Source organism: Schistocerca gregaria, chromosome X, assembly GCF_023897955.1.
Source record: "Schistocerca gregaria isolate iqSchGreg1 chromosome X, iqSchGreg1.2, whole genome shotgun sequence".
Classification (NCBI taxonomy): Eukaryota; Metazoa; Arthropoda; class Insecta; order Orthoptera; family Acrididae; genus Schistocerca; species Schistocerca gregaria.
The window spans coordinates 593,458,436-593,481,940 of NC_064931.1; the positions used below are offsets into that span (position 1 = coordinate 593,458,436).

General features: G+C 42.4%; 1 protein-coding gene across 1 annotated transcript in view; it reads right to left on the minus strand.

Annotated features, from left to right (window-relative positions):
• Window positions 1-23,505, minus strand: part of LOC126298632 (glutamate decarboxylase) — a 237,553-nt gene that overhangs the window by 66,033 nt on the left and 148,015 nt on the right. Inside the window, exons 3-6 of the mRNA XM_049990040.1 lie at window positions 14,154-14,351; window positions 11,742-11,860; window positions 8,285-8,364; window positions 8,036-8,207 (exon numbers count right to left, since the gene is read on the minus strand). Of these exons, the coding sequence (XP_049845997.1) occupies window positions 8,036-8,207; window positions 8,285-8,364; window positions 11,742-11,860; window positions 14,154-14,351 (569 nt within the window). The remainder of the gene's footprint in view (window positions 1-8,035; window positions 8,208-8,284; window positions 8,365-11,741; window positions 11,861-14,153; window positions 14,352-23,505) is intronic.

Here is a 23,505-nt window from a genome sequence, read left to right on the forward strand (position 1 = left end):
TCAAGTACATTCTCACATCTCGGCCTCACGCCCTAAATAGCATAAAGAACTCTGTAGTGCGCCGATGTTTTGCCCGTCGGCATAGCCTAGCTGTACAGAATGGTGTAATTCTTGTTCAGAATGACAGTGGCCAGTCAAGTGTGTTGATCCCTAAAGTTTTACAAAAAGAAATGTTGCAGTTATTTCACGAAGGACACTGGGGGTTCTTCGTACGAAACAGTTAGCGTGTCGACACTGTATTTGGCAGGGTATGGACGCCCAAATACAACAGATGACGTCACAGTGTCACGCATGTGCGGAAAATCAGTCCGCTCCGCCAAAAAAATCCTCAGCTTAGCTGAAGTCGCAATAGCCATAGCAACTTGTGCACATACTCTTGGCGGGACCTTTTTGGAACACCCGTTGATTGACTGTTGTGGACTCATACAGCAAGTTTCCTTTTGCGGTGCCAGTGAGCGGCAAATGAATTTGAAACATTCTGTGAACGCAATGACATACAGTATCTAATGAGTGCTTCGTTCCCTCCAGTCAAACGGCGAAGCGGAACGTTTTGCCAGAACATTTAAGCAGCAGATTGCCAAACTTCGCTCCTCACACACCAGGGATCAAGCACTGCAACTGTTTCTCGCCTCATATCGATCGCACCCACGAGATAGACGATCGAATGGCGGAACTGCTTCACGGTCGCCGCCATCGGACACTCCTCCACCTGCCCCACCCTCCTCAGCATCGGGCGCCGCAGGAAGGCCGCAAGTATCGCTTCGCGTCCCATGATATTGTCTTCTACAAGGTTTTAAGCGGCAGCAGACGGTGGGCGCGAGGCGAGATCAGATCGTCCGTCGACTTAGCGCTTGCATGTACACCACTGGCGACTAAAATTGCTACACCACGAAGATGACGTGCTACAGACGAGAAATTTAACCGACAGGAAGAAGATGCTGTGATATGCAAATCATTAGCTTTTCAGAGCATTCACACAAGGTTGGCGCCGGTGGTGACACCTAGAACGTGCTGACATGAGGAAAGTTTCCAACCGATTTCTCATACACAAAGAGCAGTTGACTGGCGTTGCCTGGTGAAACGTTGTTGTGATGCCTCGTGTAAGGAGGCGAAATGCGTACTATCACGTTTCCGACTTTGATAAAGATCGGATTTTAGCCAATCGCGATTGCGGTTTATCGTATCGCGACATTGCTGCTCGTGTTGGTCGAAATCCAATGACTGTTAGGAGGATATGGAATCGGTGGGTTCAGGAGGGTAATACGGAACGCCGTGCTGGATCCCAACGGCCTCGTATCACTATCAGTCGAGATGACAGGCATCTTATCCGCATGGCTGTAACGGATCGTGCAGCCACGTCTCGATCCCTGAGTCAACAGATGGGGACGTTTGCAAAACAACAACCATCTGCACGAACAGTTCGACGACGTTTGCAGCAGCATGGACTATCATCTTGGAGACCATGGCTGCGGTTACTCTTGACGCTGCATCACAGACAGGAGCGCCTGCGATGGTGTACTCAACGACGAACCTGGGTGCACGAATGGTAAAACGTCATTTCTTCGGATAAATCCAGGTTCTGTTTACAGCATCATGATGGTCGCATCCGTGTTTGGCGACATCGCAGTGAACGCATATTGGAAGCGTGTATTCGTCATCGCCATACTGGCGTATCACCCGGCGTGATGGTATGTGGTGCCATTGGTTACACGTCTCGGTTACCTGTTGTTCGCATTGACGGCACTTTGAACAGTGGACATTACATTTCAGATGTGTAACGACCCGTGGCTGTACCCTTCATTCGATCCCTGCGAAACCCTACATTTGAGCAGGATAATGCACGACCGCATGTTGCAGGTCCTTTACGGGCCTTTCTGGATACAGAAGATGATCGACTGCTGCCCTGGCCAGCACATTCTCCAGATCTCTCACTAATTGAAAACGTTTGGTCAATGGTGGCCAAGCAACTGGCTTGTCACAATACGCCAGTCACTACTCTTGATGAACTTTGGTATCGTGTTGAAGCTGCATGGGCAGCTGTACCTGTACACGTCTTCGAAGCTCTGTTTGACTCAATGCCCAGGCGTATCAAGGCCGTTATTACGGCCAGAGTTGGTTGTTGTGGGTACTGATTTCTCCGGATCTGTGCACGCAAATTGTGTGAAAATGTAGTTACATGTCAGTTCTAGTATAATATATTGTCCAATAAATACCCATTTATCATATGCATTTCTTCTTGGTGTAGCAATTTTAATGGCCAGTAGTGTATCTTGTTTCATGTCCAGAGGGCTTGCAAAATCAACTTCGTCTCTGTCATGTACACGATGATCTTTCAGTCTCTCTTCCTCCAGGTTCACGGGTCCAGAAGGCGGCCAGAGTGTGTCATCACGACACAATGGGACTGCCCTATGGACATGGAGCCTTCTCTTCCTCCGCTTCCTGTCGTCCTACCGGTGGTGCTGGACCCGTCCACTGTAGCAGTCGCTGCCTTCTTCATCTGGTTCATGGCAGCAGGAAGTGGACGCGTACCCTTCTGGTCGTTTTCCGGGGGACGTTTTCGCAAGAGCGCAGGCCAGGTGGCGGGGTACGGGCGGAAGCTTGACGCCCCCTGCAGCCACAGCTTCCGGCCCGACGTTGCGCACACAGTCCTGCATCCTCCGCCGTGGTCGCACTCCATACACGACGACGTTCAGTCGCTTTGGGGGGGGGGGGGAGGGGGGGGGAAGAGAAAAATGTTCTGGCGTAACCGCTCCTGCCAGCCTCGGCCGCTAAGATCGGATTCAGTATCACGGACACTAGTTATCAGTAATGTGTGTAAAACTTAAATGAACTCTGATTTGGTTGCATATCGCCCTTCGTTTGCGACACCTTTGTAAATAAGAGTTAAGTATTGTCATTCTGTTTATAGAAATAAAACTGCAATGCTATTTGCTTGAATTGTTGTATAGCATTCCGAGAACGCTGCATTCCTTAGGCACCGTATACGAGACGAATGGGCGAGACCCAACATTAACCCACTACTGAAAGGAGGACTCGCTTACGAAAATGAAAGATTTACTCTGCTGACCAAAGCAGTTGAGTAAGCATATGTACTGAGAAAAGCACTAATACTTTTGATGATAATTGTCTAATTTTCTTGTTTCAGGGAACTGATTACTCTAGGCTCCTTTTAACACCAGTCTCATCAGATATATCGTGTATGTTAGTTATAACTTAAGGGCATTGTTATTTTCCTAATACGGAACATCATGTACGCGTACTGGTTGTAATACACATGTGGCACCCTGTACAGCGGTTCCGTTCTAATTTTTTATTATTCAAATTCTTCTGCACACATATTCCCCTCTAAAAATTCTAGTTACTTCCAAATAGGCTTTTTGACAATGACGTATTGTAAATACTTCTACAGACTTCGAAAACTACGCGAAGATTCATACTAACGCTGCACTTTATTCCAGAACATGTTACCATGTAGCTTTTCTTCAACAATGCTTACTCTATACATACCTTTAACTGCCTTTATTCGTTATACAGTAACCCTGCACAGTTAGTATCACTTTCAGTTCTGGTCGTGTGTTAAAATTTTCTTACAGTGAATACCTCTCACCATTCCTTTTTCTCACTTTTTTGTTATGCATTTACCTTCAGAATACTCATATTACGACAACACAGGAAAAAGAGTGAAAAAAGCAGGTAGTATTACTTTGTGTGAATCCAGTCTTCTTTTTCTATTTCCATTACTTTCGATATTTTTGTATTTTACAGTTTATAGGTTCTTCATATTCACGCGGCTGCCTCAATTCAGGTAAGTGTCTCCTCCGTTTCTAGTATTTATTCTTTGGCACTGATTTATCTTTTTCATTGTCTTCTGCAATAAGTAAATAATTCCAGAAAGTACTTATTTACATTAAAAAAGTAGAAACTCTTTTTAGCCTCGTCTTTTCTCATCATTAAGTCGTAATAACGATTCTTTATGTCTTCTCACTGCAACATTTCATATTAATATTGTAAAATGAGATTATAATATTTGCATTTCCGCCCGTGACAGATCTTAACTGCTTGCTCTCAGTTTTGTTGGCGAGTCTAGCTACTGTGTAACATTAATAATATGTTTGGTTACTTAGTAACATGTTCTGTGACCCTTTCTCACCTTACTGTTTCTCACCACCTTCGTTACTTCTCAATGAAATCAAAAGCTGTTGTCTCCAGTTCTTTTCTGTTGTCACCTGAATTTCATTGCTTTCCACATACCTGAAATCACTGCTCGTATCTACAAATAATTATGTTTTCTTTCTTATCCAGTATATACTCGCACAGCAAGTCGTTTGCGCATATTTGTGTTTAAAGACGTCACGTTCACACGATATCGAATCTCATTAGAAACTGATCTGAAATTCCTTTAATATAGATGCAGTATTCACTGCTTTAATGATTAAGGCTAATCAGGGATGGTGCCCTTGAAAAGGACTGTATTGATTTCCTGTCCCATTTTTCCTCAATCCGAGCTTGAGCTCCGTCTGTAATGACCTCTTCATTGGTGGAATGTTGAACGCTGATCTTCCAACTCTCTTACGTTTAGGATACAGTCATCTGGTGTACATAACTCCGCGTCAAACTGTAGATCAGTGGAGAGGAAGCAGCTACTGCTCTAGTGGGGCTATTAACATCAAGGACTAGCTGGTGTTTTGGTGTCACGAAGATACTTCAAATGGATCGAAGATTTAAGTTCGTCTCAGCACGAATATACATGATGCAACCAGGGGCACTTTATCTCCAAACATTACTGAATTTATGGCTTCCTGTTTTTCGGTAGCTTTGCAGCTGTTGTAAATTAAAGAGTTTCACTCAGCTCTGTATCTGAAGTAAACATCGTCATCGTGTTTGAACATATCATTTATAAGAACAACGAGAACAGTAGTTAAACGAGAATAGATTCGTGCTTTGCTCCAAAGTAGATCATACCTTGGAATAGATATTATCATAAAGGTTTCGTATCACCCATTAGAAACATCTGTGGGCAGCCGATCTGCCGTAGTATTAACTTTCATGCGTAACGTGACACTGAAATCAACAAAGCAGATGTATAACTGTTGTTCAGTATTTCTCTCCTGAAGTTGATGTGATGAGAAAGCAGCTTCAGCAATGCCAAGGTCCTCTCTGAATCCATACTCAGTATCGGAAAGTGATCTTCCATCCAGCCAGTCAGCTAGTCAGTTACGCAGTACTCTTGCTTTATCGAATATGCTATACAAAGGTATTCACTGGTGAGACCTGCAATTCAAAGTATCGCCTTTTCCTTGTAAGTGGGATAGATCAGTGATGGCATGAAACAGTCACGAATTAAATCCCCTTCAACATAACCTTAAAAGTCCTTTATAAGCATATGTGGATTTCTCCGCTATCATTACTTGACGAAATACAGAAAACAGCCACTCTTTATTTAACTTTATTTATACCAAAAGCGTTTAGAGTTTTCACCAATTTTCAACTGGCGGCACGGACAACGCTTTAATCTACCGCGCTGTACTGATGAAAATGTAAATGTATTACACAAACTGAAATTGAATGAAAACTCTAAACTGGTCTTGGTAAAAATAAAGCTACATTTAAAGTGTCCTGGATTAAATAATGTCTGTATCATATTTCATGACAACTGCAGGATGTTATTTGCTAGACGGACCACTCTCACAACTATCCTTGCTATTGCACCTTCCGCTTTCCTCAGCACTGTTGACGCTATGAAACGTTCGAACACTCAAATTGAAGAGAAGAAGCATGTAATTATTCTGGTCACCTATAGAGAATGTCCTTTGGCTTCGGCAGTCGCATTTCTCCATAATCTGACTTGAAATATGCTGTTTGCAACGCTTTGGACCGTAGATTCTTCCAGCTGCTTCATAGAATGAGACAACTAGATGCTTATTTTCTAGAGTCTAAAACTCGTTTGTCTTAATTTGCCACCATTTTTTCTCCATTTTGCGGGTTCGTTTTCAGTATTAGATTGTATTACCTAGTTCTTGTGATGTTCAATCTATTGTGCTCATCTCGAGTAGGTCGTGGTGAACGTTTTCTCATCTGTGTTGGCCATTGTGGGCGTATACTCATTCAGAAGTGTCATGAAATACTTTCCTTACAGGCTCAAGCCGAGTGTGGTATCCATTGGTATTTCATTCAGGTCCCGAGATAGTTCATTTTTTATTGCAAAACTATGGCATTGTGCCCGTTCTCGGTCGCTGGTTTACCTTTACCAAAATAAAAACTCTTCCTTGATCTGCAACAACTCCATTCAGGTTTTCGATATCGAAGGCGTATCGGTATAGTTCTTGGGCTAATTCTGCCGTATTTCTTTCTATGAAAGTTATTGGTTTACCTTCTTGCAGTGTTCGAATATTCCATGCACCTATCTTAATTTTTCAGTAGCTTTTCCTTTCATTTGTTTTTCGACCACATTGAAGTGCAATACTCAAGTAGCTGTGATTACACCTGCCTAATATCGTGTAGGGCCCCCGCGCGCACGTAACACACCGTGGAATGGACTCGACTAATGTCTGGAGGGAAGTAACACTATGAATCCTGCAGGGCTATCCATAAATTCGTAAGAGTACGAGCGGCTGGAAATATCTTCTGAGCAGCACGTTGCAACGCATCACAGATATGCTCTATAATCTTCATGTCTGGGGAGTTTGGTGGTCAGTGCAAGTGTTTTAAACTCAGAAGAGCGTCCCTGAGCCACTCGGTAGCAATTCTGGCCGTGTGAGATGTTGTGTTGTCTTGCTGAAATTGCCCAAGTCCGTCGGATTGCACAATGGACATGAATTGATGCAGGTGATTAGGCAGGATGTTTAGGTACGTGTCAGCTGTCAGATTCGTATCTAGACGTATCAGTGGTCCCATATCACTCCAACTGCACACTCCCCACATCATTGCAGAGCCTCCGTCAGCTTTAACACTCTCTTGATGACATGCAGGGTCCATGTACTCATGAGGTTGTCTCCATACCCGTACAAGTCCATCCGCTCCTTGCAATTTGAAACGAGACTCGTCCGATCAGTTATCAACAGTCCAATGTCGGTGTTGACGGGCCCAGGTATCATTTCTGATACTTCTGCATCAGGTAGTATAGGAATAATAAATCGTTTTCCACGAAATGGGCCATTGTGTAGTTTGTATGAATGTAATACTTTCCATCAGTATTCTGTGCCACGGATCCAGTTATGTACGTTTAGCAACGGCCGGTGCCTCAGGACAGAAAAACACTCGGCTCCGTAGCTAATTTCTGCTGGTATTCCGGCCCCTCCTGTGCCAACTCCCCAGAGGAAGTTGCCTGTGCCCCAGCGCTGGGAGATACAGGTCGGGAACCTTCCTTCATTGAAACAGAGTAGGCGCCGTTTATCAGTACTCTCGATTACTTTTGTGGAGCAATCACTCGATAATGTAGCATTCACACAGAATGGAGCCCATCCGCACATCGCAGGTCCTTTTTATCAACCTCTATGATCGAAAACTGCCTGTAATCTTGTTCTCAGCCACTCTTTCATGCAAAAAAGAGATTTCAGAGTTGTCTAGCCTCTACACATTGTCACTTTTTGCTGTCGAGGTACCCGAAGGCACAGAATTACTGAGGTTGGCCGACGTCATTGGCCTTGCTAAAAGAATCTGTGCACTATCAGTTGTCAGGAGCAGCAAATGAGATCTTCTCCAGTGATATGAAAAGTGTCAAGCTTCGTCTGACGATTGTTCTTTAGTCAAGAGTTTCCCGCTTCAACAATTTGTAATTATAGCTGTGTTGTGTTGCAAACTCTGAGTAAAGAGCCACTTACGGACGAAAAATGTAAATATTCTTAGAAGTTATTTTTAATTATCAACAAAAGACATACATTTTGACAGCATCGCTTTACTGGGGATACTTTTAGAATAATTGATATTTACTTCTTCCTTTTTTGCACTTTTTAGTTCAGGGGAAATTACAGAGTGTAGAGTAATATTTTTGGTAGTGACTGCAAGTAGAAAAGAATGTCACGTAGTGAGTACTTACGTCAATATGTAACCACAGTTTGTACTTCTGGCAGATATCAGCAATCGGTTCGATAGGGTCGAAAGAGCCAAGGACTGTTGTTCCAGCTGTCGCATTCACAAAGAACGGTATCTGGCCTCTCATCTTCCGCTCTACAATGAGACGCTCCAGCTCTGATGGAATCATTCGGCCTCTGAAAAATACAAAGGGAATTAGGCAAGATGTATATGGCTTGTAGACGTGCGTCAGGTTTGAGTGTTGTGTACCTACTTGTCATCAGACGGGACTAGGACGCAGTTGTCGGTTCCCAGCCCGCACACCGCTGCGCAGCTCTTCACTGAGTAGTGGCACTGCAACAAAAACTTCCGTCAACATTCGTTTACCACAATTACACGTTTACAGCTGCAATTCCTGTTCAATACGTTACACACTTGTGTCCTAGAATGATTCCGAAATACAGACCGACCATGGCAGTTGGCTGTCTGGAAAGACGATGTTGTAAATTGGGCAGCTTGGGAGGAGAATTATACGGGCTCTGGAGTACATTTTGTGCCGTGTTTTATATTTTCTCTGAATATATGAGTAATTCTAGATGTTACGATACTCGCCTCTCGCCATCCATGTACAGCGCAGAATCTGCTCTGTAGGAATCAACATGAATTCCGGAAACAGCAATCGTGTGAGACCCAACTTGCTTTATTTGTTCATGAGACCCAGAAAATATTAAATACAGGCTCCCAGATAGATGCTATTTTTCTTGACTTCCGGAAGGTGTTCGATACAGTTCTGCACTGTCGCCTGATAAACAAAATAAGAGCCTACGGAATATCAGACCAGCTGTGTGGCTGGATTGAAGAGTTTTTAGCAAACAGAACACAGCTTATTGTTATCAATGGAGAGACGTCTACAGACGTTAAAGTAACCTCTGGCGTGCCACAGGGAAGTGTTATGGGACCTTTAATTTTCACAATATATATAAATGACCTAGTAGATAGTGTCGGAAGTTCCATGCGGCTTTTCACGGATGATGCTGTAGTATACAGAGAAGTTGCAGCATTAGAAAATTGTAGCGAAATGCAGGAAGATCTGCAGCGGATAGGCACTTGGTGCAGGGAGTGGCAACTGACCCTTAACATAAAGAAATGTAATGTATTGCGAATACATAGAAGGAAGGATCCTTTATTGTATGATTATATGATAGCGGAACAAACACTGGTAGCAGTTACTTCTGTAAAATATCTGGGAGTATGCGTGAGGAACGATTTGAAGTGGAATGATCATATAAAATTAATTGTTGGTAAGGCGGGTACTAGGTTGAGATTCATTGGGAGAGTCCTTAGAAAATGTAGTCCATCAACAAAGGAGGTGGCTGACAAAACACTCGTTCGACCTATACTTGAGTATTGCTCATCAGTGTGGGATCCGTACCAGATCGGGTTGACGGAGGAGATAGAGAAGATCCAAAGAAGAGCGGCGCGTTTTGTCACAGGGTTATTTGGTAACCGTGATAGCGTTACGGAGATGTTTAGCAAACTCAAGTGGCAGACTCTGCAAGATAGGCGCTCTGCATCGCGGTCTAGCTTGCTCGCCATGTTTCGAGAGGGTGCGTTTCTGGATGAGGTATCGAATATATTGCTTCCCCCTACTTATACCTCCCGAGGAGATCACGGACGTAAAATTAGAGAGATTCGAGCGCGCACGGAGGCTTTCAGGCAGTCGTTCTTCCTGCGAACCATACGCGACTGGAACAGAAAAGGGAGGTAATGACAGTGGCACGTAAAGTGTCCTCCGCCACACACCGTTGGGTGGCTTGCGGAGTATAGATGTAGAGGTAGATTTCGCTCATAGGCGAAATGGGGTGGGGGAGGGGGCAAAATTTAGATTGACTTGGTTAAGAGCTTCATAATACTGTTCTTCCTGCTCTCTCGATCACTTTATCACCACCAGTGTGATTTCACTTGAGGAAAAAAGCGATAATGCGTTAGTAAGGGATATGGACTGTACGCTCGACACATCAAAATCTACTATCTAATATAGCAGGAAAATCGCGGGAAGTATGATACGTTGCTAGAACTATTTAGAGTAAAGTAACGCTCGACCTACGTAGATTTAATTGATTTTAGGGATTGTGGGGTGTCAGATGAAACTCTATGCAATAGCGAAAAACTGGATTTTAGGTGCCCAATGTCAGTTTAAAACTTGGCAAGTGTCTTTGGAAGATGTCTGAGAGGTTTGGGACTAAGTTTGGAGCTTCGTCTCGTTAAATGACTTTTGGGACACAGGCTGCCGTTACAAGTATGTCTTCTACGAAGAACGCACTTACACGATGACAGTTATTGAGCTATATAGAATAAAATAGTCAAAACTTCTGAAAGGTTTGCGTTAGGATGTTCAAACTGCACGGTTGGCTGCGGGGCATGATAGGAATTAGTATGCGCATGCATGGTTTGGTTTAGCGACGAAGCCCACTTTCATTTGGATGGGTTCGTCAATAAGCAAAATTGGTGCTTTTGGGGCACTGACAGTCAGCATTTCGCGATCGAGAAGTTTCTTTACCCTCAGCGGATGACTGTGTGGTGTGCAATGTTCGTTCACGGAACAATCGGTGCTTTATTCTTTGATGGCACGGTGACTACCGAACGGTTCATGAAGGTTTTGGAAGATGATTTAATCCAAAATGACCCTGATTTTGACAAGACGGAGCTCGATACCATCGAAGTAGGAGAGTGTTTGCTGTCCTGGAGGAGCACTTTGGGGACCGCATTCTCGCTCTGGGGTACACAGAGCCATTGGCATGGGCCTCGATTGGCTGCCATGTTCAAGACAAGGTGTACAGCAAGAACCCAAAAACCATTGCTGAGCTGAAAACAGTCATTCGGGAGGTTATTCACAGTATCGATTTCAGACACTTCAGCGGGTCATGCAGAATTTCGCTATTCCTCTGCACCACATCATGGCCCAGGCATGTCGAACATGTCATAATCTAAATCTAAATATCTGTAGTGACGTTTACATTTTGAATAAAGTGTGTACACGCCATAGTTTGTAACTACGTTATATTTTTTTCATATAGTTCAATAATAGTCACCTGTACCCGAAGTTGTTATAAAACATTAGTGAGCTAGAAATTAAATACACCGATTGTGTTGGCGTCCACCCTTACTGCTGATGCCATAAGCAGTCCATCACAATCGTTGTGCTAATTTTCAGCCTTGTTTACCTGATAAAATTTGGTTTCAGGTTTCCTTCTTCGAACGACAATGACTATGTCCACGCTTTCGCACTAACAGGGTGTTATACTCACGGCGTGCTTATATTAACATAACTGTTTTCTTGTAATGTAAACCACGGCAATGCTGCTAAACTTCGTGATTTTGCTGGCACTTATAAATAAAAATGAGGATAGATTTGGTAGGAGTGTCGCAAGCACGAAAATGTTTCAAAGTCTTTGATTCAAAATATACCCTGAATTCCTTAACATCTTGTATCTCAAATTAGTTGAGAAAAATCACCTTCAAACAGCCTAATGTTGATTTTACTACATACTCGTACATGGGGAACAGACCTGCCTTTCACCACACAGTATTAACTACCTACACAGCACACTCATAAAAGGTGAGAGTCAATCTGCAGATGGAACAACATTATCTATTGATCCACGTTACTAGTAGATATAATACAGAGAAGTGGAAATTATATATTCAAACAATGTATATTTTAGGAATACCTGATCTGAGGTGTACATGACAAGTTGACCGTTGATGGAATGCAGCCCTTTCTCTTTGTAGCCTGGGAACATTCGATGCCTGGCCGCCAGAAACGCGTACAAGTTGGATATAGAGCCACCTGCAAAAGAATTGTGCTTTCTGTTCATAAAAATAATGTCATTTTGCAATTGCATGGTTTTAAAAGGTTGTATTAGTACGCAAATTAGAGCACCATAAATGTTACTGGTTGTGTCTAGAATCATGTTATAACAATGGGTTTTGAGACTAACATTTATTATTTTCTCAAAAAAATTCACAGTAGGGAAAAGGGTGGTGGAAATCGACACGCAGATCAAACGTTACGCTACTGCGAGTCTTCTCGGACATCGTATCATCCGTTACATAATTTTTAGAGTTATTACATTTTGTTTTATTTGTTTCGGATTGACACTAACTTTGGTGCACTATATACTATTCAGGGAAGAGTTACGTTTTCCTGAGAAGAAAGCTATCTAAGATGTTGATATTTTTTAGTGTGTATGTGTACGAGTGTGTGTGTGTGTGTGTGTGTGTGTGTGTGTGTGTGTGTGTGTGTGTGTGTTTGTGCATGTGTGTGCGTGTGGTGGAGTGTGGGGTAATCACACGCATTGAATATCTGAAGCATGCAGCAGATATGACGACTTCCAACTACTGTTGCCCTCTTCTGATTCCTGTAAGTAGTTAACAGGGACAAGAAGTCAGACACCGTTTGAAATGTGGATTGCTTGATTGTGAGGCTAATAAAACAGGCCAGGTAAGCTTACAGTTTTCACTGGTTTACTTTCACCTGAATATGTTATTAAAACTTGCAGTTCATTGTATCATTACATGGATTTGCTTTATAAATATGACACTTTAATAAGCAGACTCTGGTCGTAGTAGTATGTAAAGACAGACTGGGGCAACGGTGCTGTGAAAGAGAATAGTTGTGCACTCTTGTGGAGAAAATGCTGGATAAAGCTTAGATGCAGTCGAAAATAAGGAATGAAGATAAACGCCACACTAGGTTGAAAAACAAGAATGGAAGAGCTGTAAGTGAATGTTTCAGTGAGCGACTAGGATAGTAGTAGTAGAAGAAGAAGAAGAAGAAGAAGAAAATCACATGTGAGTAGAAGATACCTGAGTCATCGGAAGTAATCGGAGTTGTGATGATGACGATGACAATGATTACAATTACCAGTTCACTGGCGAATTTAAATCACTACCTACACATAGGGAAGAGTTATTTTGCATCTGTGGAGAAGTAAGTAAAGGCAGAAAATTTTGGTACAGGTATGTTGGGTGCACTGGGTATGTACTGGAGAGGACACCCCAAGACTATGTTTGTGATGACTGCTTTTCGAAGAAATGGGCATTCTAAAAACTGTTGAAATGTGGAAATGAAAATGATTACACATTCCCTGTTACGGTTTAAATCATTTTAATATTCTGATTTCCTAACAGAATTGATAGATAATTTAAGTGGCTGTTATTTTCACTCATGTATTCAATTCCCCAACAACTGAGGATGATTATCCCATGAGGTGGAAACCGTGCGCAGTCGTACATTCGTGATATTTATTTTTTAACTTCATTGTACCGCTTGTTACTTTTAAATTGGTTTAATATAGTAAAAGTAGAGAACCTATTAATTTAACAAAACAATAATTTTTGCTAAAGTGCGTACTATTCCTATACTTTCCCTTAATACTAATGATCACACACGCACACATACTAACAATACATCTCGCTTCTCACATAACAGCGCTTCCCCTTCTGCTATTATCGAAATATCTCATATGATCCTGCCAGCTATTTCCTGTCAGTAAAAGACAATCTAGTTTTTGTTACAAAGGCATAAGGAATTTGATAACATTATTTTATTTCTTTAATTATTCCTTCCAAATTTTCATTGAGCACATGACATTATTTTTACTAAATGCTAGGTTACGTGTTACTGTACTCCATGCAATTTCTTGTTGTTACATATAAATATACTGAACTGTATTGGTGTCATGTGAACTTCAAACGATTGCACATAGACGTTTCATCATTTCTAACTTAACTTGACGAAATTGAAACCATGCTCCCGTTTGAGTAATGTTCACGCTTTTCATTGTTTTACAGCTGATAATTCTTTACACAGTTTTTAATCTTTTTATAACATATACATATATAAGTCCTCGGACTTTGTACAAAAGAAAAAAAGACTGTAAGCTACATGCATCAGTAATATAACTTTAGCATACAGAAATATCATACATGAATCCAAATGTAAAACACAACAAACAGACGCTGAAATTCAGTAATTTCTACATAGTGATAGATAGTACCGCTAGTCATGAATTATTCTTTTTTTAGAACTATTACGTAATATAAATAGGTAATGTTTAAACTCTAGCATCGTAATTTACCGGGAGCGAGGATAGAATCTCCACCGCGCCAGCCGATGATTTCCCTCATGCGTTCGAGCACGACGTGCTCCATGAGGATGAACACGGGAGCTATCTCGTACGTGAACATGTTGGTGTTGGCTGTAGCTGTCAGCCATTCGCCTGCCATTGAGACGAGATCCAGGCCGCATGACAATTGGTTGAAGAAGTGAGGATGGCCTGGAACAAAGCACAACAATCAATGAGAATTTCGTAGCATGCGGGTAGCGAAAAACACAGATACATCACTTTCTAATACCTGCCAGAGGATTATTCACCACAAGCCTAAATTTCTTTAACTTAAGAAAGTATTACTTTAAGAAAAAAGTACTAATACCACTGACAGTGGATCTCTACTGTGCAAGCTCTTTGCTTTCCATATTATGGGAAGACATGGTATTGACCAAAACAAAAACAAAGAAAAATGCCCCTTAAACATCGGCACTAAAGCGCATATCTTTAGAGCTATGAGCATTTGTTCATCTTCGCTACTGTGAGAGACATCTCTGCTACTAACAAGTGCTGAACACTCCGAGTTACTAATTTTAGAGCTCATATTGACTAGACACTATTTTTTTGTTTTGGTCCATATTAGCTCCTCAAAAAATTTGGAAAGTAAAGACTATGTAGCAGGAGAGGCCCACCGTCAGAGGTATCAGAACGATTTTCGCTTATACATTTTGATTCTGTTGTTTGCGGACCAGAGTCTCATACCCCACATTGATGCATTGACCCTTCTCCATCATCTCTGAAAGTTTGTAACATACCCACGGAATCAGTCTGTATAGAGAGACAGCTGCCAGTCCTTGGCACAATCGCTGATTATCTGCAACTCTTCCCAAATTTCTCAAAAGAATTATACTGAAGAAAACAGCCTTAGAGATTCACCAGTGTTTCCGACACATACGAACTTAGGACAAGAATGGCTCAAACTCACAGCTGGGAGAAACTATCCATACACGCAAAAATATCAGTAATTCGGCAGTACTTATGGAAAACTTAGCTGACTATTTCGAAGCTAAGTCTGAAATGTGTCTCTCATGGGAATTTCACAGCTACTGTTAAATCGAAAACAATTCAAAAATTGACAGTTTCTCGAGAAGCTATGGAGAGACGGATATTTGGATTAACTTGAAGAGACAGGACACAAGCTAATCGTATGGAAGACGTAATTGTTTCTGTAATGAAATGGAAATCTTTGGGATTGATATGTAGGCGAATAAATAGAAGATTAAAATTGAACTTCTTAATTCGATTCCGAGAGATAAGAAAATTTCAAGACGGCGACCTAACGGAAGGGACGTGGAGGATATTACAGAGTATGAAGCATCAGCGTTGCTGTACATGACTGAAGACTTTAATGCTCGGAAAAGTCTACACGGGACGTTTACCTAGCAATGAATGTGGCCGACGATTACATATACGACCAATATTTTGCAGATGGTACCACAGGCTTCATATGCATAGATACTTTGGCGTTGTTACCAACAGAGGCAAATCAAAGAATGTAGAAAGAAAACTTTCAGAATCATTAAAGAAATGTAGTCCATTCTATAGGGAGTATCTTTTGGAACCCAGCCACTTACGAACATGTTTCCACCTCCGTCATAAAGAACAAGCCTCCATTAGAGAAAAAGTGAACGACGTAGGACACCATTCTTTAGGATCTCATTGCGACTCCGACATTTATAGGAGAAACTGGAGAGAGAGTACTGACGTATGACAACGACTGTGTAAAGATGAAACACAAATTATCTGCAAGAAAAGTCTTCTTTCCAATATACATTGCCTGACAGAAAACGTGACGCACCCAGAAGACGTGGTCGGATGTCAGTGTGAGCTTCGCACACGTACACACTATCGGCAGGTACTGAAACGCTTGGAGTTGACGCCCACCAGAGTGTGATAGTGTTGTTAGTGTTTAGTACTGCTACCGGGTTTGGTGAGATACATAAGAGATGTGAACAGTGTCAGGTGTTGAATGATCACTGCTGTGTACTACCCGTGTGCGACAGCTTTGTTGTACAGCGACTACATAGGATGTGATGAACTGTTACTGTTACGCTCAACAAAACTGCGTCATACTGAGGGAAGCGAACGTCAGCCTGAAGTCCAGACAACATCTCACATTAAGGAGCATTCGAAATGTAAGAATGCTTATCCAGGAAATTGCCGAAGCAGAAGAAGCTAGCTACCGCCTCTGGAGCACGCAGTAGGGTAATATTACGGTTCTGGCTAGGCTCCTGCAGGAACTAAGTAAAAAGCAAAATTAGGACAACGTTATCGCTACCCAGTGGCGACATCTGGCCGCTACAGACTTTTGTCCGTTCTGGGGTGGGACAGCTGCTGTTGGAGAATTGCTGGCTAACAGGCTCTCATAAATACATCCCCCGCCCCCTCCCCCCAAATCAGACCCTAACTCTCAGATGTTGTCTGATGTTCTCTTTACACGATCGTCTCGAGAAATGTACTTGATGCCTAATACCACCGTCCTCGTTAGCTGTTAATCTCAAAACGAAGACCACTGCAGTGCCAGATGAAGTATCCAGTCACCATTCACGGATTTTTTCTGCAGTATCAGCAGGTACCGTCCTGAGCAGGAGACTGCATGCAGGCAAATTGGTCCCTCCTCATCGCTGGGGCACATTTCGAGAGACTATCGTCCGTGGTGACCACATCCCTAGTGCGACGCATGTTTGAGCCTGGGCTAGGAGCTGCCCGGTCTGTCTGTTGCTGTTCACTGGTTTTGTGAGACCTTATCGTTCCTGATCAGTGCCTACTGCGGGCATATGCTCTCGGCCATTCAGGATACCACGGTTTAAATACCGTTCTTCCTGATGTACGCTATGACCACCAGGCTATCAGACTGCCAGAAACTTCCTCTGACACACATCGATGGCGGCACGTGGTAACGTCAGCCTCCGTCAGCTTCATTGACACCAGCACCCGTCACGACTAACGCGTGCTGTCTCCTGTGCTGGCAGTTGATGACGTTGGTACAATACACATCAGTAGCCAACTACGTCATCGGGGAGCAACAGCCTCCCGCCTGCTGCAATCTCATGTCTGTATAAAAATGATTAAAGGTGTATTGTAAACGAGGATGTTTCACAAACGGTTCGTCAGTGCGTCCTGATCTACGAATGGCCGATTCGTCCGCCACTTTTGGGGTCAGCTGTCGGCCCGAACAGTGTTATCAGCACCTGACTGTTCGAAATGGGACTCATTGTTGGTCTCCATTTGGCCGGCTGGTCGAATCGTGCAATATTCAGATTTGTGGGGGTTCGGATGTGACAGTGACCCATTGTTGGACTGCCTGGGAACGTGAGGGCAAGCATACCCGCCGTCAAGGTTTCAATCGAAATGAACTCCCTACAACATTCTGTGTCATCCCACAACACTGGTAAGAGACTAGCAGTAAACGGACTAGGGAATTATGATCCCACGAGTAGGTTGCCTTAGACACCACTATGCAAACGGCTGCGTTCGGAGTGATACTGTGACCGAGAAGGATGGATTACTGATGACGGGCATCTGATTGTGCTCAGGGTTTAATCGTGGTTCTGCACTACTCCAGGTGACCATTGTCGTAGAGTAGGGCAGCAAACTGAGCGAGGTCCCATTCCTTCAGTTTGTTGGAGAGACACAGCTGTGTTATTTCTGGCATCAGAGTGTGGGGAGCCATTGGCTATGATGTCAGATCACGAGTGGTAGTGGTTGAGGGAGCTCTGATGGTGCAACCATACAACGTGGATATACTGCGTCCTCTTGTGTTACGATTCATGCGACAATTTTGGTGCCACTTTTTAACGGGACAATGTTGGTTCACACATCGCACGTGTCTATATGAAATGTCTGAGTGATGTTGAGGTTCTCCTGTGGTCAGCAACATCCCCAGATACTGTATGTCTCCCATAGAACATTTGTGGCACCAGCTCGGACGTCATCTACGTCCCAGTGCCAGTGTCCAGGTTATCAGGGACCAGTTACAATCTTGTAGAGAAGCTTGCATACGAGAGGATACAACGACTTTATGACACACTTCCCAACCGAATCATTATATTTATCCAGGACACAGGCGGTGTAACATCATGCTGATAAGTGAGGTCATATATTCTTTGTCTCTTTTTGGCTGTCAGTGTATTTGGTACTAATTCTGGGGCCAAAGCTTTGTCACTCGGAACTTCTGTAGTGGTAGTACGATGTTTTGCATCAGAACACGCACGTCAGTGATGTTGAGTAACAGCTGAAATCGTTAAAAGAGGAAAAAGCCCAATGGAATCCTTATCAGATTCTACACTGAATTTACGGCTGAGCTAGCTTACTTTTTAACGATAATATACCGTAGATCTCTCGAATAAAAGACAATGCTCAGTAGTTGGAAGAAAGCATAGGTCACACCCATCTATAAGAAGGATACCAAAAGTGATCCAAAATCACCACCCAATATCCTTGAAATTTTTTTGTTGCAGCATATTAGAACATATCTAAGCTCGAACACATTGAGTTATCTCCAACTGAATGACCTCCGCTGCTGTTTTGCATGGGTTTCGAAAATATCGATCATGTGAAACATAAGTTGTGCTTCCTCACATGGCATCTGGAAAACCGGGGATCAGGGTAAATGCAGTATTTCTTGACTTCTGAAAAGCATGTAAATCAGTGCCACACCGACGTTTATTGTCGAAAAGATAGTAGTAAGGGTTGCAAGCGGTTCTTGTGACTGGGTTGAGGAGCTCTTTATGGAGCGGACGCTTAATTTAGTTCCAGAATAATGGGCATAGAGGAATTATGGAGAAGGTTTAAACGGATTGAAACTATTGCTCTATGTACGCATGTACTGAGTAAATGGATTAAGGACGGAAAAGACCCACCATGGTTTAATAAGAAAATTCGGAAAACGCTGGGGAAGCAAAGACTGTTGCATTGTCAGTTCAAAAGAGGAAGCGTAATGACGAAAGACAAAAGTTAGTTGAGATTCGTGCGTCTGTAAAAATATTTATGCGCGAAGCATACAACTACCACCGAAATACCTTAGCGAACGATCTTGCCGAGAATCCAAGAAAATTCTCGTTCAGCGTAAAATCGCTGAACAGGTCGAAGGCTCCTATCCTGTCACTCTTTGACCAGCCTCCTGCGCCAATAGAAAATATCAAAAGGAAATTTTAAAAAATCATTCAATCAGGAGTACCGAAAAAACATACCGTCGTTTGACCATTGCACGACTCCCGTTATGGAGGACATAGTAAAAGGCATCTCTCGCGTAGAAAAGCAACTGAAAAAGTTGAAAACAAATAAGTATCCAGGTCCGGATGGAATCCCAATTCGTAAGAGTACTTTGCGATATTGACTTCTTGCATTTATCACGAATCTGTCGCTCAGCGCAAATTCCCAAGAGACTTGAAGGCAGCGCACGTATCTCCTGTATATAAGAAAGGTAAAAGGATGGACCCGCAAAATTGCAGACCAATATCCTTACCATCGGTTTCCTGCAGAATACCTGAACTTATTCTCAGTTCGAATATAATACATTGCGTTGAGACGGAAAAGCTTTTGTCCACGATTTAGCCAAATTTTAGAAAGTATCGTTCATGGAAAACTCAGCTAGCCCTTTTTTTAACATGATATCCTGCGAACAGTGGATGAAGCGCAACAGGCAAATAACTTATTCGTAGATGTTTGAAAAGCGTTCGACACGGTGCCCCACTGCAAACTGTTAACGAAAGTAGGAGCACACGCAATAGGTTCCTAGACATGTGACTGGCTAGAAGACTTCTTAAGTGATAGAACACAGTACGTTGTCCTCGACGGCGAGTGTTCAGCAGAGACTATGACATCGTTAGGAGTGCCCCAGGGAAGTGTGACTGGAACGCTGTTATTCTCCGTATACATAAATGATCTGACGGACAGGATGAGCAGCAGTTTGCGGCTGTTTGCGTATACATAAATGATCTGACGGACAGGATGAGCAGCAGTTTGCGGCTGTTTGCTGATAATGCTGTGGTGTGCGGCAAGGTGACATGATTGAGTGACTGTAGCAGGATACAAGATGCCTCAGGCATGATTTCTAGATGGTGAGCTGTATGACAGTAGCTCTAAATGTAGAAAAATTACACTATTGCAGATGAATAGCAAAAAACAATCCAGCAGTGTTAGTATACGGCATTAGTAGTGTGCTACATGACACATTGATGCTGATCAAATGTCTGGGTGTAACGCTGCAAAACGATATGAAATGGAACCAGCATGTACGGATTGTAGCAGCGAAGGCGAATGTCGACTTCAGTATATTGGGAGAATGTTAGGAAAATGTGGTTCGTCTGTAAAGCAGAATGTGTATAGAACACTAGTTCAACCCATTCTTGGCCACTGATCGTGTGTTTGGGATGCCCATCAAGTCAATGCAATCCACGGGCGTGGTGTCAGATTTGTACCGGTAGTTTCGATCAACACACAAGAATTGTGGAGATGCTTCGGGAAGTGAAAAGGTGATCACTGGAGAGAGTGCGACGTTCTTATCGGGAAACACTGTTGAGAAAATTTAGAGAACCGGTATTTGAACGTGACTGCAGAACGATCCTACTGCAAGCAGCGCACATTTCGTGCAAGGACTACGAAAGTAAGATCAGAGGAACTGGGATTCGTACGTATACATATAAATAGTCATTCTTCCCTCGATCCATTTGACAGTGGAACAGGAAAGAAATTCGCTTCAGGTGTGGAGCAGGGAAGTGTGTTGGAACCCTTGTTGTCCATGTTGCATATTAATGTCCTTTCAGACTATGTTAATAATAATCTCAGACTTTTCGTAGATGATAGAATTATCAATAATGAATTATTGTTCGAAAACATATTCATCGGGTCTGGATAATGTTTCAAAGTGATGCATAAGTTGGCAGCTTCCTTTAAATGTTCAGAAATGAAAAACTGATCATTTTACAAAACGGACAAAAGCTATACCGAAAGGCTAAAATATCAGTGAGCCACAGCTGGACTCGGTCGACTGACACAAATACCTGGATGTACCAACCTGTAGGCATATGAAATGGAGCAATCACATAGGTTCAGTCGTAGGTAAAGCGGATGACGTATTTCAGACGATTCGTAAGATATCAGGAAAATCCAATGATTTTATACAGGAGATTGCGCACAAAACACTCGTGCGAGACGTCTTAGAATACTTCTCAAGTGTTTGGGAACTGTATCAAATAAGACTAAAGGGTGAAACTGAACGTATACAAAGAAGCGTAGCACCAATGACATAGGATTGTCTCAGCTATGGGATAGCGTCACAGAGATGCTTAACTAGCAAACGCTTGAAGACAGAGCGCACTAACCAGAGAAAGCCTACTTACATTGTATCAAAAACCAGCTTTAAGTAATGATCTAGGAATTAACTACAACCCCATAGATATGGCTTTCGTAGGGATCACGAGGGCACGATTAAGCTATTGTATAGCGAAGGAGACGTTCAATTAATAATTCCTCCTATGCTCCATACGTGAATGGAACCGGTCGAATCACTAGTAACTAGTACCACGGGAAGTACCACCTGCTATGCACTTCACAGTCGATGTAGATGTTCTGTTTGCTATAGATCATGCCATATTAAAGAATTGTGCATTACCTTAAATGACATTTTCAAATTGATTACTAGTTACTTAAGGTTAACGACTTGCGATAAAGTCTTTAAGTTAAGTTTTGAATTGACTGACGCTAGACGAATTGTGACAACCAGATATGGGAAAGTGGAGGCATAAATCCTCACGATTAGAAGTCAAGGGTAATGTTGTTCGCCAACATCGTAGCCTTTTAGCTGAATGATTTTATCTGAAATCACCCACCAGGAACCTAAGATGCAAACAAAATGAGATCTGTAAATAGTGGTTTGCTTGAGAAAGGATTCTTGGTGGTATTGGTGAAGAAAGTGTAGTTAAGACAAAACCAAGTGGTCGTGACCTTGCCAAATAATTGTGTAATTCTAATGTGGTCTAGTAGATGCCTTCGCTATCGCAGTTGTATCGCCTGTTTTAAAAGAACCTGTCTAGCGTAATGTATGCATTTGTACACAGTATTTTTTCCATGTTGCCGATGTTTTGTGTGCAAAGTACATTATCTTCGTATACCATTCTTCGTATGCAAACGTTGTTACTCTTGTTACAAGTAACCTGATAAGCCCTTACATGCGCCGTTATTATATCGCGCTGTAGTTCCACATCCCTACATCACGGAAGATTGTAATGGTTTATCTCCTCTGAACGCGGTGCCTGTAGCACGTACAAATGAAGGAGCAAAAGACACCATAGTGCCAAGTTCATTTTACGCCCCAAAAGAAAGGAGTGAAAAACGTAGCTAAACTGATACTAAGAAGATTATATCAGGCAATGGTAGATGGTATGCTTGATAGAATAGAAGTGCATACAAGCGACAATCAGTACTTTTGTCATCCCAACAAAGGAAATGAGGATTTGACAGGTGAGGATGCCAATAATATCGCAAGGAAAAAATGGTGGAAAATCACTTTCTTCCATAGAACTACACAAGGAATACTAAGGATGAAGTTAATTTATCAAAAATAGTTTCATTTTCAGGCCATAACAAGAACAGAACACGAGAGTGGATTGATCTAAGAAAAATAGAGTATAAACTCAGCTACACGTGACCAGTTTACTTGCTGTTCGTCTGAAAGAATAACTTTTGTGACAAGACTGGTAAGCTGTTCACGATTTCATTTTATTTCCTAATCAACGGACTTAAATATTATTTCTTGATCCATAGACGGATCGTGGAAACAAAGACATAACTTACATCGTAGTGAGATGTTGCATGCTCGTAAAGTAAAGCGCTCCTATAGTCTGCATGCGAGATTGTTTGTAGAAACTACTTAACACAGGGTTTAATTTACTTGGGACATGTACTGCACTGACGAAAAACAATCGCAACACTAAAAAATAACTAATGTAGTGTAATGAAATTTCAGAATACATTTGTCTATGTAACATATTTAAGTGATTAGCATTGAAAGATCAGAGGTTGACGTAAACGCTAGATAAGCCATTGACAATGTGAAATTCTGGTACATTAATAACCGGTGTAACCGCCAGAACGTTGAATGCAAGCATGCTAATGTGCGTAGATTGTGTTGTACAAGTGCCGGATGTCAGTTTTTGGAATGAAGTTCCATGCCTGTTGCACTTGGTCGGTCAGTACAGGAACGGTTGATGCTGTTTGTGGATGGTGCTGGAGTTGTCGTCCAATGATATCACATATGTAATCGACTGGAGACAGATCTGGTGATCGAGACGGCAAAGGCAACATTTCGACACTCTGTAGA